The 17,995-nt window shown below is 44.7% G+C and overlaps 1 protein-coding gene across 10 annotated transcripts in view; it reads left to right on the top strand.

Annotated features, from left to right (window-relative positions):
- Positions 1–17,995, top strand: part of bcar3 (BCAR3 adaptor protein, NSP family member) — a 215,145-nt gene that overhangs the window by 158,448 nt on the left and 38,702 nt on the right. The window contains exon 1 of one of the 10 annotated variants that reach the window (XM_063064633.1): positions 12,199–12,625. The exons of the other annotated variants lie outside the window; for them this stretch is intronic. Coding sequence (XP_062920703.1) covers positions 12,545–12,625 — 81 coding nt within the window. The 5' untranslated portion in view covers positions 12,199–12,544. Of the gene's footprint in view, positions 1–12,198; positions 12,626–17,995 lie in introns of those variants that run through there. 10 annotated transcript variants of the gene reach the window in all.

A 17,995-nucleotide genomic window follows, 5' to 3' on the forward strand; every position in this document is an offset into this window, starting at 1 on the left:
GCAGCAAGGAGACCGTGGGCAGACACATCACTGGGGGAGTAGGAAGTGGAACCAAAAGTACAGCAAAACCCTGCAGATGTTGGATAGCTAAAGTAAAAACAGAAAGTGCTTGAAATACACAACAGGTCAGGATGCATCAGTGGGAAGAGAAACAGAGGCAACATTTCAGGTCGAAGGCCCTTTATCAGAACTGGGAAGGAGAGAAGAAAGGGACAGTGGGAGAGGAAGGATATATTGGACAAGGTAAAACTGGGCCAGATATGCAGATAAGCTGTAAACCAAGGTTACCTGGTCAGTGAGTGAAGAGGAATAGTTAGAGAGTGAGTACACCAACAAAGAAAAAAGTTTGTAATACTACTGTGCAACGTGTAAATGTTGCTGGGATATAACATAGGGTACCTACTTATTGGAGTTTTACTCCCTTTTGTCTGCAATGCCCTGAACCTCATCTGCCCCTGTTGCCCAGCCATAAGTATTGCATCTTGGAGGAGTATTGTGGTCTACCTTCATACACCTGCGGACTGCCACTTCAGCAGGCAATCTTATGCCTGAAGTTACTAATTCAGTGGGCTCTGTGTCATGTCCTTGAGCCAGGGACAAGACTTGGGAGTTCGTGCCAAGAGCAGCCAAAGAAAGGGGCGGCTCGGTAGAGTAGCAGTTAGTGTAACATTTTTACAGTGCGAGCAACCTGGGTTCAAGGAGTCTGTATGCTCTTCCCATGACCGTATGGGTTTCCTGCCACATTCCAAAGACGTATGGGTTAGGAGGTTAATTGGTCACATGGCGTAATTGGGCAGGACAGGATCACTGGGCTGAAGAGGCTGTTACTGTGTTGTATCTCTAAATAAATAAGACCGAATAACCATAAAATATAGGATCAGAATTAGGTTATTTGGCCCATCAATTCTGCTCCGCCATTTCATCATGGCTGATCCATTTTCCCTCTCAGCCCCAAAGAAATACGAGTTATGGCGTTAAGCAGTTGACATACCATCATGCAGAAGCCTCAGGCAGTCAACAAAACCAAAGTACATTGGATTTTGCCAGTTGTGTTGCTAAAGATGTTGTATGTACACAAGAAGATAAGAGCAGGAGGGGGTGACGATCTCCTCAAGCGTGACCTTCCGTTCTCTGTGATCTACTCCAGGTCTCAACTTCTTTTCTGTGCCAAATATTTATCACCCTCAGTCCCTCAATACTTTAAAAAAAAATGTATCTACCTCCACCTTAAATAAGTGTGAAGAGACAGCATCCACAGTTCCCCATAGCAGAGAATACTATTGATTATCTACAATGGTCATTCACTGCAGGCGAACCCCCGCTCTGTAAACCGTAATTTATTAGCTTTATTTGTCACATCAAAACATACAGTGAAGTTCATTGAGTCAACACACCAACACGCTCCGAGATATGCTGGAGCAGCCCGCAAGTGTGGCCGTGCTTCTGGCACCAACATAGCATGCCCGCAACTCACTAAGCCTAACTCATACATCTTTGAAATGTGGGAGGAAACCTGTGCAGCCACATGGAGAGGGTATAGTCAGTGGCCTGCACCCTCTAGTGTGTGTTAAAAACAGATTAGAGCACAAAGTGACCGGATCAGCAACTCACAGGGTGACAGAAACCAGGCCAATGGTCTATCCAGCTGCAGGGTTTCAACCAAATTCTCCTGTCCCACAGACGCTGCTCAGCCCACTGAGTTTTTCCAGCAGACAGCTTGTTGCTCCAGATCCCAGCCCCTGTGTTCACTTATACTTCCAACAGTCCACTCTGGGAATGACAGCTCCATTGCTCTCTGTGCCTGTACTGTGTCTTCTGCCGAAGTCAGACCAATTCCTGTATGATTCCCATCACGTTACTGTTTACCTCCCGTTGTATCATTGTATTATCACTCTGTTGATGTGGGAATTTGTGCTGTGTGCTCAAGATTGGCTTCTGCATTTTCTGTGTGCCACAATAAGTGCACTTGGAAAGAAATTAAGTGGATATTAAACATATTGTGATGTCTGAAGGAGTGTGAAAAATGTATGTCTTCTATTAACATGGTCCTTCCAGACCATGTATCACATAATTAACGAAAACATTTATTATGCCAGGGATATTAGAGTATTACTCATTGAACTGTGCAAGAAACACGCCCAATAAGTCTAAGTCATTTTAATGTCTGGGTTCTGCCCTGTGTCAGATCAACATGTACTTCATGCTTAAGTCCTGACGAAGGGTCTCGGCCTGAAACGTCGACTGTACCTCTTCCTAGAGATGCTGCCTGGCCTGCTGCGTTCACCAGCAACTTTGATGTGTGTTGCTTGAATTTCCAGCATCTGCAGAATTCAATTTCTTTTCACTGCAGCAGGACTCAATGTGGGAGGAGCTCAGTGGATCGGGCAGCATCTATGGAAGGGAATGGATAGTTGACGTTTCTGGTTGAGACCCCACATCATGACTAGAAAGAAAGAGGGCAGACAACACATGTAAAAAGGTGGGGAAGGGGTGGAGCAAGAGCTGGCGGGTGATATGTTGATCCAGGTGAGAGGGAGATGGTAGGCAGGAGAAAAGTGGCAATGATGGTAGAAGCTAGGAAGTGACAAAGGGCTGGAGAAGACTACTATTACTGACATACCATGAAATTTGGTTGGTTGTTCATCCATCATTGACATCGATGAGGACCTCGACACCATTATGATGGTGTGGAGACTAGTGCGTGATTTGGATTTAAGTGAGGGAGAGTTGCGCAGCGTCAGCCTCACTCTCTCTTCCCAATTCCCATCTGGATCCAGTGGCAAGACAGAGTCTAGACGGCTGGAGATGGGACTAGGCGCAGTGGATGACCAGGACGTCTTCTGTGTCTTGTCCTGCTCTGCACATTCCACGACGCTTGCAGAGACCGCCTTCTCGACCGTTGGACCTTCCATTGGTCTCGTCCGCTCAATCCGCCGGAGTCTGTCTTCACATGCTGGGATAGACAACTCCCTATCTCACCGAGGGTTTGAGACCCGTCGGCTACCCTCACCTGGTTTAGCCGGCTTGTCGAAGCCGTTGCCCGGGGTGTGGCCGCTGTCGCATGCAAACAGCTTCGGGGAGCCACAGGTGAGAGCTGAGTGCCAAAGGTGGACTAACCGCCCTGAAAAGGACGCGACATGTTCCCTCCCTGACACTGAAATTTACTGTGCTTATGGCAGCTGTACAGCGCAAGGTATAAAAATTACAATAAGTTACAATATTTATTAAATAAATATTGCAAAAGAGGAACAGTGATGTAGTGCTAATGGGTTTATAGTTCATTCAGAAGTCTGATGGCAGAGAGCAAGAAGCTATTTCTAAAATGTTGAGTGTGTGTTTTCAGGCTCCTGTACCCGCTCCTGATGATAGTAGTGAGAAGTGGGCATGTCCTGGGTGCTGAAGGTCCTTCATGATAATGCTACCATCTTGAGGGACCACCTTTTGAAGATGTCCTTGATCTTGGGTGCCTTCAAAGTTCAAAGTAAATTTATTATCAAACTACATATACTGTATGTCACCATATACAACCCTGAGATTAGATTCATTTTCTTGCAGGCATTATCAATAAATCCAATAACCATAATAGAATCAACAAAAGACCGCACTGACATTGTGGACGACCAGTGTGTAAAGGACAACAAATCATGCTAATGCAAAAAGAAAGAAAAAAAAATTGATCTGTAAGCAATAAATATTGCGGATATGAGATGAAAATTCCTTGAAAGTGAGTCCGTAGGTTGTGGGAACAGTTCGGTGATGGGGCGAGTGAAATTGAGCTCTGATTCAAGAGCTTGATGTTGAGCAGTAATAACTGTTCCTGAACCTGGTAGTGTGAGTCCTGAGGCTGCTGTACCTTCTTCCTGATGGCAGCAGTAAGATGAGAGCAAGACCTGGGTGGTGGGGGTCCCTGATGATGGACGCTGCTTTCCTGCGACAACGCTCCGTGTAGATGTGCTCAATGGTGAGGAGGGCTTTAACTGTGATGGACTGGGCTATATCCATTACTTTTTGTAGGAGTTTCTATTCAGGGGCATTGGTGTTTCCATACCAGGCTGTGATGCAGACATTCAGTATGCTCTCCACCACAAATCTGTAGATGTTTGTCAAAGTTTTTGATGTCGTGTTGAATCTTTGCAAACTTTTAAGGAAGTAGAGGCGCTGACATTGAGAAAGAGGTGGTTATTATGACACCACTCAGACAGGTTTTCAATTTCCCTCCTGTGTGCTGATTTGTCACTACCTTTAACTTGGCCAGTGACAGTGGTGTCATCAGCAAACTTAAATATGGTATTGGAGTTGTACTTAGCCACACGATAATAAGTGTAAAGTGGGGGCTAAGCACACAGCCTGGTGGTGCACCTGTGGCTGATGGAGATTGTGAAGGATGTTGTTGCCAATCTGAATTGACTGGGGTCTTGTGCCCATGAAGGAGCTGGCAGTTGTACAATACTCTGCCATCTCTTTCAATACTATGCACAGACAGTGAGGCAGCCAGTCAAAATGTTCTCCACTGTTCACCTGTCGAAATCTGCTAGAGTCTTTGGTGACATAACAACTCTCTGTAGACTCCTAATGAAGTATAGCTGTTGGTGTGCCTTCTTCATGATTGCATCAGAATTTAGGGCCAAGTAGGGATCCTCTGAGATGTTGAAACCTAGGAACTTGAATCTAATAGGAGAGGACAATGGACCATGGAATCGTGGTCCATTATTTACACTGTTTGTTGTTTATAGGATGGACCAGTCACTGATCTCCTTATTGACCAACTAGGACTGGTTTCAAGGACGGATTTAAATTGCGCTGTCCTTTTTACATTTGATACTGGCAAAACACAAGCATCCCTCTTGCTAACTGAAGAACATTGTGAGCTAGTCACTAATTTGTGTTCTGGATCTCATATGTTACAAGTCATTCATTCTATTCACACTATTCCAGTTAAGAGCCAGTTTGGAATTCAACTGGGACATCTGTTGAATGGCTTGGATGTCTTGGCAATTTTTATCTACACATGACTTACTAGAGAACACAGCTGCCTGTAACAACTGGACAGTTTTGAGTAGTTGCTAGGTGATATTGGGCATCCCAAATATTTGGGATTCTATTTGTGGAATTATTTTTCATAAACAAATTATGATAAATGTTGATCTTGATTTTTTTTTCATGATTTAACTTTCCGTGAATTTTTCCTCCATTTTCTTTAATCACAAATGTTTTACGTCTTTTGTGTTCTTTTTTCCTTTCTGTAACTTCTTGTACTAAAATGTTGGAAGTGCTTGTCTACCCTCCTTTTCACCAATGACTTTGACCTACCTCTCCCTTGATTTCCTGAACTCTGGCACACTCACCAACTTCCTCTTTGGCACCAAAGCTGCGTCAAGCCCTAGTTTATTCAGTTAAGTAACGATACTGTGTGAACCAGCTCTACTGCTTTCAGCCAAAGAATGGCATGTTAGTCAGCAATTTTATTCTGTACTTCGATGGTCAAGGTCTGTAAATGGTGTTCTATTTGACCATGAACTTGAAAATTCTTGTCCATCGTAAGTTAAGGCATTTTTCTTTCACCTCTTGAACATTATTCCATTGTTGTTTGTAGGGATTTTGCTGGAGGCAGATTGGCTGCCATTTCATTATTGATAATTCTTATATATTTCTTGCACCACTGAAGGAGTAACACAAGAGATTCTGCAGATGCTGGAAATCTGGAGGTATGCACACACAATGCTGGAGGAACTTAGCATGTCAGGCAGCATCTGTGAAAATGAATAAACAGATTCTATTTGGCCCATTAAGTCTATGCTAACTCTTCAAGCATTTCCATTCTCCCACTTACTTTCCCTATCACCTGTAGTCTCTCAAATGGACTTAAGTTTCACCTAACATTCCTAACAACTAAGGATAAACAGCCAGTTCAATGTGGAGGAACAAAGGGATTTTAAGGTCCAAAATTGCCACAAAAGTTGATAGGGCAGTTAAGAAGGTACATGATGTGTTGGCCTTCATTAATTGGGGGATTGAGTTCAAAAGCCAAGAGGTAATGTTGCAGTTCATAGTAGAAATAAATGTGCAGACTATTTTCTAAACAGGGAGAAAATATAGGAATCTAAGATGCAGAGGGACTTGGGAGTCCTTGTGCAGAACACCTTGAAGGTTAACTTGCAGGTTGAGTCAGTGGTGGGGAAGGCAAATGCCATGTTAGCATTCATTTCAAGAGCTCTTGAATACAAGAGCAAGGATGTGATGCTGAGGCTTTATAATGCACTGGTGAGGCCTCACCTTGAGTATTATGAAGTTTTGGGCTCTTCATCTTGGAAAAGATGTGCTGGCATTGGGGAGGGTCCAGAGAAGGTTCACAAGGATGATTCCAGGAATGAAAGTGTTACCATATGAGGAATGTTTGATGGCTTTGGGTCTGTACTTGCTGGAATTCAGAAGGATGAGGGGGGGATCTCATTGAAATCTTTTGGATGTTGAAAGGTCTAGACAGAGTAGATGTGGAAAGGATGTTTCCCACGGTGGGAGAGTCTAGGACAAGAGGGCACAGCCTCAGAATTGAAGGGCACCCTTCAAAACAGAGATGCGGAGAAATTTCTTTAGCCAAAGGGTGGTGAATTTGTGGAATTTGTTGCCATATGCAGCTGTGGAGGCCAGGTTGTTGGGTGTATTTAGGGCAGAGATTGATAGTTTTTTGACTGGACATGGCATCAAAAGTTACTGGGAGATGGGGTTGAGGAGGAGATAAAAAAAAGATCAGCCATGATGAATGGTGGAGCAGACTGAATGGGCCGAATGGCCCAATTCTGCTCCTATGATTTATGATTTATGGTCTGATAGTTCTATGCAGCTCTGGTTGCCTCATTATAGGAAGAAGGTGGAAGCTTTTGAGAGGGTGCAGAGGAGATCAATCAGGATGCTGCCCGGATTAAAGAACATGTCTTATGATGAAAAGCTGAGTGAGCTAGGGCTTTTATCTTTGACGTGAAGAAGCATGGGAGGTGACTTGATAAGATAAGAGACATAGATGGAGTGGATGACCAGCTCCTTTTTCCCAGGGTGGCAATACGAGGGGTCATACTTCTGAGATAGTTGGATGAAAGTACAGTGGGGATGTCAGAGGGAGATTGTCTTCAGAGAGAGTGGTAAGTACACGGAACGCACTGCTGGAGGTGTTGATTGACGCACTTACAGTATGAACATTTAAGACTCTCTTAGATAGGAACATGGCTGAAGGAAAAACGGAGGGCTATGTGAGAGGGAAGGGTTAGATTGGTCTTGGATAGGTTAAAGAGTTAGCGTAACATCATACACCAAAGGGCCTGTACTGTGCTCCACTGTTCAATGTTCAGCCACCAACCACCAGGATTGAGACGTAGAAGGAAATCTGGTGTATGCTGGCAAGGGAAATTTTGTATGGTCACAAGGAAAACATAGAAACTTGGTACAGACAGCACTGGAGGCCAGCAGTGAACCCAGGACATTAGAACTGTGTTACATGCTGCACCCTAACAACAACAACACATTCACATAGCAGGTTAGAGTTATCAATTCAAATATGAGAAAAGTTTTGAGTTTCCCTCATCGTAAGAATGGAAAGGAAATACAGTGGATTCTGGTTAATTGCGACACATTGGGACCAGTACATTTTGGCTGAATTTAGCAGCTGCCCCAATTAGCTGAAGCTTCATGGAAATATTTCAAAGGAATAAAAAAGACATACTGCCATTTAAAAAGTGGTCACTCCAAGCACAGTGTAGTGTCTAACGGCCAAGCAGGTGCATGCGATTGATGCTAGTTAGAAACTGGCAACAGTCTCCTGCTCTGATTAAGTGGCATAGGGTCCCAAATAAACAAAGGGAATCCCGGCTATTTTCTCGATTTAATTTTAGCTCTTTAAGAGTTGTCCCAAATAAATGGCTGTTGCAATCAACCAATGGCCTAATTAACTGGAATCCATTGTACAAGAAACATTGTGACTTTATGGGGAATTAAGTAGGTGTGAGAAGGCAAAATACTGTGGCTACGTCCACACTACGCCGAATAATATTGAAAACGCCGGTTTCGAGTAAAAACGACAGGTGTACACACTAATCGTTTTTCAAAATATCCCTGTCCACACTAACATGGATATTTGGGCGAATCTCCCCTATTGGGCACGCGCAGGACACACAGAAAACAGGCGAAGAGGAAACAGTATACTTAGTGCGCGTTTGTCCAGTTACAGAGTAGAAAAACTTAAAAGGAATTGCTCTTGGCTCTTGCGCAGGACTTAAAACTAAAAAAAACAAATGCTGGAGCATATGGAGGCCACTGACAGGGAGTTCACGGACAGTATGACCCAGCTGACGATGAACGTTGAAAAACTGACCAACTCTGTTGCATTAATAAAGCACCTTGTCAAATATATAAAACATGTCTGCTTCAGTGTTATCTTATATTTCCATACAATGTTACATTAGGCTGTTACACATCTATTGTCAGAGAAGTACTGGCATAAATAGGTAAACCATCCTAATACAAGCAAGAACAGAAAACAGGGCAAAGAGAATATACTTATTTATTCAGTAAGCTATGGGTCAAAGTATTTGGTGAGTACATTTCTAACTCTTCTGGCTTCAGTCTTGTTGCCGCCTGTTCTGAAATTGTTAGGTTATGTGGGGAATTGCATTCAAGAAAACAATGAAATGCCGCGCTGCGACCATCTGTTTCGGCACGCCATGACAGCGTTTTTAAATAGTCAAAAAAGCTCGCTTTACAATTTAACTCTCACACCGTTCACACCGACTGCGCGTTATAACAACCGTACGGCAGTGCTTGCGCAGTACCAAGCGGAAGCAGAAATAGCATTGTTGTTGTGGTGTTGTCATGACAGCGTTTTTAAATCTCTCCGTTTACCCCGTACACACTACAACGGATATTCGGCTTTTTCAGATTTATTCACTCTGGAGACCATTTCTGAAAATCTCCGTTTTCGGGGGGTGTAAACACCGTTTCAGTGTGGACAGAAGGTCAAAGCGAAGAGAAAAAGCTTTGTTTTCAAAATTATCCAGCGTAGTGTGGACGTACCCTGTAACTTCTGCACACAGAGTTGTTTCAGAGACTTCCTGCATTATTGAAGGCTCATTGATTAGCCTTGAACTGCAGAGCCGAGGATGGATACAGTAACCAAATGCCAATGCTTCACAATTAAATGCCACTTGAAATTAAAATACAAAGCAAAGTAACCATGTCTGAAATTTCCATGGTGCTGTAACACTTGCCTTGGTGTGGGACTCCCCTGTCTCAGTCTCACCTGCATAAGCTGCTGGTGTGCAGAACTTAATGATCTAGAAGAATGAGTCATTGTTTAATGATTTCCCAAAACACTTGCCTTGAAGCTGCCCGTTTCTAATGAGGAATTTCCATGGTTAACTGTTACAGAAGTTACACTATGGAAACAGGCCATGAATTTAGAGAATCAGGCAGGCAGACAATTGAAATTACACTGACCATCCCTTTTTCCATTATCCACAAATGTAATTCTGCCTTGAATTTGAAAAGGGTTTCCATTTCAACCACTACATCTCAAGTGAATTTCCCAGCTTCACAATTCCCAGTATGACAACATTTTTCCTGGCCATTTTTTCTCTGGTCCTTATTCTTGACACTTAAAATATTGGAAAGGTTCAGGTTTTCCATAATTTAATTAAATTTAAGGTGATTGGAGAAATGTATAGGGAGATGTCAAACGTAAGTTTATTTCGCAGGGAGTTGGTAACACTCTGCCAGGGGTGGTGTTAGAGCCAGATACATTAGGAATACTTAAGAAACTCTTAGATAGGCACATGGATGATGGAAAAAATGGAGGGCTATGTAGGAAGGAAGAGTTAGATTGATCTTAGAAGGCACAATACTGTAACTTCTACACACAGAGAGTTCCTACAACATTGAAGGCTCATTGATTAGCCTTGAACTGCTGAGCCGAGGATGGATACAGTAACCAAGTGCCAATGCTTCACAATTAAATGCCACTTGAAATTAAAATACAAAGCAAAGTAACCATGTCTGAAAAGGTCAGAACAACATCATGGGCTGAGGGCCAAAATGTACTATGTTCCCTTTATCATATTAAGCATTTTAATACATCACCAATCAAAGCAATCTTTCTATGAATATACAGTATATTTAAACAATTATCAGTTAAGTCATGCAATTTTATTTTTACAATTTACAAAAGGAACATTAAGGATTTCTTAAACACAAGAGATTCTGCAGGTGCTGGAGATCTTGAGCAACACATATAAAACGCTGGAGGAACTCAACAAGTCAGGCAGCGATTTGGAGGCCACTGTTTCGGGCTGAGACACTTCATTGTGGTTCCTTGTTGTATTTAAGAGTGTTGATTATGTTCACAAAACCCATGCATCCCTGAGAATGGAGAAGAGCAAGAACATGATGGATTCTGTCTGAAAGACGGCACTACTGACAAAGTGGCACTTCCTCAGCTCTGCACCAGAATATCATTGGCATTAAGTGCCCGTATAAGATCGCTTCACATCCTGCCTAGCTGTTCTCCTAGGATAAGGAGACTAGTGAAAGTCGATAGAGGGTAAAAACACAAGAAATTCTCAGAGTTACATGTGGCTTCCAGTTGTTAACTAGGTAGAGAAAAAAAATCATAAAACCATGAAATTATTTGTCCCATTGAGACTGCTCTGCCATTCCATCATGGCTGATTTATTATCCCTTTCAACACCATTCTTCTGCCTTCTCTCTGTAATCTCACAGGACAACAAGTTTTTTCAGAAGTGTTTCTTCCTTAGAATTATTTTTGTTTATGATAGACTGCTTGAAGATGAACGCAAATATAATTTCAGACTACTTGTGTCACATAGGAATTTGGAGAAAGAACAAATTACTAAAACCTGTCCTGCCATGCAGCAGCTGTGCCACCTAAGTGTGCCCAAGCACACCTGGACAAGATAGGAAACTTTTCAGCTTACATTGTAGGCAAACATTTTAATTGACTTGAATTATGAATTGAAATAATAAACATAAGTTTATTTAAAAAATGGTACGTGATAGGGAAATTTCATGGTGATTTTCATGATCGGTAGCCCAAAATTCATAAGATACACCTAAAGGTATTCAGGAAGTAAAATCTTTGTTGTTTAGTGTCTTTGACACCCTTACTAATCAAGAACCAATCAACCTCCACCCTAAATATGCAAAATGACTTGGCCTCCACAGATGTTTGTGGCAATGAATTCCACAAATTCACCACCCTATAGCGAAAGAAATTCCTCCTCATCTCTGTTCTGAAGGAGGATCCTTGTATTCCGAGACAGTACCCGCTGATCCTAGATTCCCCCACTATATGAAACATCCTCTCAATGTCCACTCTATCCAGGCCTCTCAGTATTCAATAGGTATCACTGAGATCCTCCCTCATTCTTCTAAACTTCAGGGTGTACAGGCCCAGAACCATCAAACACTCCTCAAATGTTAACACTTTCATCCCCATGACCATTCCAGTGACCCCCTCCCAGCCACCCCCTCCAAATCCAGCACATTTTTCTTTGATAAATCACCCCAAACTGCTCACAAGTGGTGTGCTCTCTGGCCAAATGCCTTATAAAGCCTCAGCTCACTCCCACTTCTTTAGTTGAGTATGTGAGATGTTTCAATGTTGCCTGGATGAGTGGTTTCTATTCCCAGAGCCGTTAGCCTGTCCGAACAGTCTGTGGTGAGAGAATGGGCTGTGGGATGAGGTCACTCACACCCCGACCCATTCCTAATACCGAATGAGCACACGCTGACATTTCCCTGCATGCCAACTTGTTCTTTCTGAACCCTGCCGTTCTCTGGGAGTGTTGTGCGTTAATGATTAGTTAGAAGGGAAAATTTGAAACATGCAAGGCTGCGGTACACCTCGGTAGTAATTCTTTTCTTCAGTTAGAGTAGCTTTTTTTTGGTAGTGAGTTCCGAGGACTGGGAGTTTGCACTTTCAATATTAAAGGACCTTTCAAATGCGTGTAATTGGCAATTAGCCAGGAGTTGCTTCATTAATGATGGGGAAGGCGTATTCTGTATAATTTGGATGAGTGAATCCAGCAATTAATTTTCAATGTTACAAAGGGAGTATCCGTTACTTCAGTGCAGACTTTTTGACGGCAGAGAATAGAAATTCATCGCAATGGTATTCCAGGTAAGGCCGCGCTAACAGGCAGCGGTGAGTGAGTGAGGGCTGAGGATGCCGAGTATCCGTCATTAACAGTCTCTCTGCTGAAGTCTGCGCCCAGACGGAGGGGAGTATTTAGTACCGGAATCACATGAGAAGCCCTGCTGTCCATACATGGGCTGCCGAGGGGAGCTGTCAGAAGGAGCCTCACAGTCTTATTCGTCAGAAAGCACTCCAAGCTGACGAGCGGATAAGAAAGACTCCCAGACACATCGAGCTGGGGGTCTTGGTAATGGGCTTTTCGCTAGCTGTCAGAAACTCTGTAGTGTTTTAGTCCCTCAGTCTCCTCTGCTGCTTAAAAAAGTTAACGGATTGTCAACATCTTCAAACATGACTGAAAGATGCAGCATTTTAAGAACACTTTCGGCAGCCCTGTGTTGTTTCTACCGGAGCTCCTACATTGGATTCAAGGTACGGACTTGGAATTTCTTAACAGAGAGCGGGATAAGGGAAATTAACGTGGTTTTATTAGTTCTGAGATAGTTGGGTCCCAGACATCAACGGCTGTGAATCTGGAAGAGCGGCGTCTAGTGAATAGGGGCGGTTTATATCAGGCCGTGTTTTAATGAGGTTTTGACTTCCAGTCAACCTCTGTGTCACCTGTAGCTGGGAAGACCGCATCTCTATTTCTAGCGGCCGCGTGTGATTCTTTGGTCGTTCAGCCTGAGCCATTAACTTCTTGTTTCTGCACGCCTGGAGTTTCCTTTATCCGCGCGACATCGGGCAACATGCGCTGCTTAGTTTGGCATGCAGTGTTAATACTTAAAATAACTCGGGGAGGTTGTCATGGGAACTTTCCACTTAGTTTGGAGCCAACTCCTCTCTCGAGTGAGCGTTGCGGTATTCTTAGCGTTGGACGGGGTGCGGGTCCAACAAGCACTAGCTGAGGGAATGGTCCAAAATAACCCATCGCACCACAAGTGAACTGTGCGCTTTAAAAAAAAATTCTCGATTTGTTTAAAAATAAAGATTGGACCATTTTAGTCACAAGCTGAAAGGCGTGGGCGTCGGAATCCTGCGGGAAACAGTGATTTACGGGGAGTGAGATGGGAACGGGACTGGAGTCCGAGGTCAGCTTTTTTGAGGGAACAATCAAAAGTTGTTGAGGAGGCCCAACGGCTGTGGGATGCGGTTTTACCCATCACATCGACACAAGCTGCTGGGCTACTCATTTGGGCTACTTGTCTGTACTAAACGTTATAAAAAGAAAAAATGACGTTATGAAGTGAGTAACTAATCTCCCCTTGCCTGAGGTAATTACCAACACTTCCAAAGTGCTTTTAGGAATCTGAATACGAATAAATCCACAACAAAACGGAAAATATGACCTCCCCCCCAAAAAAAACTTCCGGACGGTCCAGAATTTGGCAATGGCGGAACTGGGAGCCCAGCTGGTAGTTCTGTGCAGGATTGCCAGCGGGAGATGGGAAACCACTGTCCGCCGCGCCAAACGAGGGGTCAGCACGCCTTGGTGATAACGAGATCGCAGAAGTGACCGGCAGGAGGGAAGAGAGCCGGAGGGGACTGTGTGTGAATTCAGTGGAGCTCCTGGTCTGTGGGGTGTCCCGAGCCGGAGAAGCAGAGGCCAGCCTCGGAACAAAGGCATTTCGAGCCCAGGGTGGGCGGTGGCTGCAGAGAGAGAGAGGGGGCGAAGTCCCAGTGTGAAATGATGTGGCCAGTGGTTTCGGGTTACGCAGCGGGAGCCTGAGAACGGAAGCCGGATCCTTTTATCGACTCCGCCATCGCTGGGAAGGGAGACAGGGCAGTGCGCCTTTGTCACTGTTTCCCTGAAGAATTCCCCCACAGTACAAAAGTCACAGTGAAGGTGTCACAAAAAAATGGTGTGTGCTCTACACTGAAGTTGTACATCTTCCTTGTTTCCCAGCCAACCTCTGCACACTGAGCATCACACGCAAAATGCCGGGGGCAGTGAGGCAATATCTACAGGGAGGAACAAACAGTCGACGTTTCCGACAGGAAACCCTTCATCAGGACTGGAATCAAGTGGGCAGAAGTCAGAAACCTCTTCTCACCTCTTGTGTCATCATCCACCTTTCCCTCCCGTTCCTATCAACAATTTTATGTGCCAATAAGATCCACATTCTCGCCTTGTTCTAAATCTATAAGCCCTCCTCCATACACTTACCTTCTGAAAAGACGATCTCTCTACTCCACCTCATCAAACCTACTCATAATCTTAAAAACCTTCCTCCCTAGAATATTATTTATTTATTTAGAGATAAACGTGGAACAGGCACCCAGCCTACCGAGCTCCTCCCCCTCCCCCTCCCCCTCCCCTTCCCTCCTCCCCTTCCCTCCTCCCCCTCCCCCTCCCCTTCCCTCCTCCCTCCCCCTCCCCTTCCCTCCTCCCTCCCCCTCCCTCCTCCCTCCCCCTCCCTCCTCCCCCCCCCTCCCTCCCCCCTCCCCCTCCCCCTCCCTCCCCCTCCCCCTCCCTCCTCCCTCCCCCTCCCTCCCCCTCCCCTTCCCTCTCCCTCCCCCTCCCCTTCCCTCTCCCTCCCCCTCCCCTTCCCTCTCCCTCCCCCTCCCCCCTCCCCCTCCCCCTCCTCCTCCCCCCTCCTCCTCCCCCCTCCTCCTCCCCCCTCCTCCTCCCTCCCCCTCCTCCCTCCCCCTCCTCCCCCCCTCCTCCCCCCTCCTCCCCCCTCCTCCCCCTCCCCCCTCCTCCCTCCCCCCTCCTCCCTCCCCCCTCCTCCCTCCCCCCTCCTCCCTCCCCCCTCCTCCCTCCCCCTCCCCCTCCCCTCCAACACCACCAATTTAACCCCTAGCTTAATCACAGGACAATTTGCAATGACCAAATAGCCTACTAATCAATACATGTTTGGACTGCACGAGGAAATCCACGTGGCACAGGGGGAAGAACGTTTAAACTTCCTTTCAGAAGGCACCAGAATTAAACTCCAAACCCGGCCACCTCGAGCAACAGTAGCGATTTAAACCGTGATAAGATGTAGCACACTCATGTTTCTGGAGCAGAGGGTGGCGGTAATGCACCATTAAGCTGGATGCCAACCGCCGTAAAACAAGATACAGACAGACAGCACACTCATGTTTGCTGATTGAGTACATAAGGCATCAACATACGGCAGTTTGGGTGTTTTGAGCAGCGGCCAGTTGTAGATCCGAAGCTCGAGAAGACATAGCTCACTCAGATTCACCAAATGAGTACGTAAGGCATTGATTCACGGCAGTTTGGTGTTTTGAGCAGTGGCCAATCAGCGATCTTTCATATTTGAGAAGGAGAAACTAAATTCCAATGTGTTGGTATTTCAGTGGAATAAAGGAAATTACAATAGCCTGAGAGGGGAACTGGCCAAAGTTGACTGGAAAGGGACAACAGCAGGAAGGACAGCACAGCAGCAATGACTGGAGTTTCTGTGAAAAATGAGGGAAGTGCAAGACAAATATATTCCAAATAAGAAGAAATTTTCAAATGGAAGAAGGACATTACTGTGGCTGACAAGTGAAGTCAAAGCCAAAGTAAAAGCAAAAGAGAGGGCATACAAGGAAGCCAAGTCGTGAGAAGATAGAGGATTGGGGAGCTTTTAAAAACTTGCAGAAGCAAACTAAGAAGGTCATTAGAAAGGAAAATGTGAATTACAAAAGGAAGCTGGCGACTAATATCAAAGAAGATACTAAAAGCTTTTTTAAGTATATAAAGGGTAAAAGAGAGTTGAGGGTAGATGTAGCACCAATAGAAAATGATGCTGGAGATATTGTAATTTGAGATGCAGAGATGGCAGAAGAACTGAATGTGTATTTTGCATCAGTCTTCACAGTCACCTGCAGTATAGCGGACATTGAAGAGTGTAAGGGAAGTGAAGTCTGTGCAGTGGAAATTATGATTGAGAAGGTGCTTAGGAAGCTTAATGGTTTGAGGGTGATAAATCTCCTGGATCTGATGGAATGCACCCTGGGGTTCTGAAGGAAGTAGCTGGAGAGATTGTGGAAGCATTAACAATCATCTTTCAAGAATTGATAGATTCTGTACCAAATGACTGGAAAACTGCAAGTATTATTCCGTTATTTAAGAAGGGTGGGAGGCAGCAGAAAGGAAACTATAGACCTGTTAACCTGACATCAGTGGTTGGGAAGTTGTTGGAATCTATTGTTAGGGATGAGAATACAGAGTACCTGGAGGCACATGACAAGATAGACCAAAGCCAGCATGGTTTCCTGAAAGAAAATCCTGACTAAGCTACTGCAATTTTTGGAGGAAATTACAAGCAGGGTAGACAAAGGAGATGTAGTAGATGTGGTGTACTTGGATTTTCAGAAGGCCTTTGACAAGGTGCTGCACATGAGGCTGCTTAGCAAGGTAAGAGCCCATGGAATTACAGAGGAGTTGCTAGCATGGGTGGAGCATTGGCTGATCAGCAGAAAACAGAGAGTGGGAATAAAGGGATCCTATTCTGGCTGGCTGCCAGTTACCACTGGAGTTCCACAGGGGTCCGTGTTGGGACCACTGCTTTTTACGATGTACGTCAGTGATTTGGACTAGGGTATTAATGGATTTGTGGCTGAATTTGCCAATGATACAAAGATAGGTGGAAGAGCGGGTAGTGTTGAGGAAACAGAGAGCCTGCAGAGAAACTTAGATAGTTTAGGTGAATAGGCAAAGAAGTGGCAAATGAAATACAATGTTGGAAAGTGTATGGTCATGCACTTCGGTGGAAGAAATAAATGGGAAGACTATTATTTAGATGGAGAGAGAATTCAAAACGCAGAGATGCAACGGGGCATGGGAGTCCTTGTGTAGGATTAACCTCCAGGTTGAGTCGGTGGTGAAGAAGGTGAATGCAATGTTGGCATTCATTTCTAGAGGTATAGAATATAAGTGCAGGGATGTGATGTTGAGGCTCTATAAAGCACTCGTTAGACCACACTTGGAGTATTGTGTGCAGTTTTAGGCCACTTATTTTAGAAAGGATATACTGACATTGGAGAGGGTTCAGAGAAGGTTCACGAGAATGATTCCAGGAATGAAAGGGTTACTGTATGAGGAATGTCTGGCAGCTGTATTCCCTGGAGTTCAGGAGAATGAGGGGGCCATCTCATAGAAACATTCCGAATGTTAAAATGCCTGAACAGATTAGATATGGCAAAGATATTTCCCATGGTAGGGGAGTCTAGGACAAGAGGGCACAATTTCAGGATTGAAGGGTGTCCATATAGAACGGAGATGTGGAGAAATTACTGTAGTCAGAGGCTGGTAAATCTGTGGAATTTGTTGCCATGAGCGGCTGTGGAGACCAAGTCACTGGGTGTATTTAAGGCAGAGATAGATAGGTTCTTGATTAGCCAGGGCATCGGCAGGGGAGTGGGGATGAATGGAAGAATTGGATCAGCCCATGATTGAATGCCAGAGCAGACTGGATGGGCTGAATGGCCTACTTCTGCTCCTATATCTTATGATCTTGTGGTCTGAAGCATGAGAAGACGTAGCTCACTCAACTTTGCCAATTGAGTACATAAGACATCAACACATGGCAGATTGGTGTTTTGAGCAGCAGCCAACCAGTGATCATGATTGATTGGCAAAAAAGTTTAAAATAAGGAAGAGCCAAGTGGAGCAGCCATCGCTAGGGTGGACAGTCTTAGAGTGGTGATTCTGAGGCTTCATTTAGAGAGAGTGGAAACTGTACGTAGATTTTTTTTTCTCCTAGTTTATATATTGTTTTGCTTCTTTATATGTGCACAGCTGGAACAACAGGGATGCCAGCCAGGATAGTTGAATGCTCCTCTTGCAGGGTACGGGAAGGCAGA

This window comes from Mobula hypostoma, chromosome 12 (genome assembly GCF_963921235.1).
Source record: "Mobula hypostoma chromosome 12, sMobHyp1.1, whole genome shotgun sequence".
NCBI classification, from domain to species: Eukaryota; Metazoa; Chordata; class Chondrichthyes; order Myliobatiformes; family Myliobatidae; genus Mobula; species Mobula hypostoma.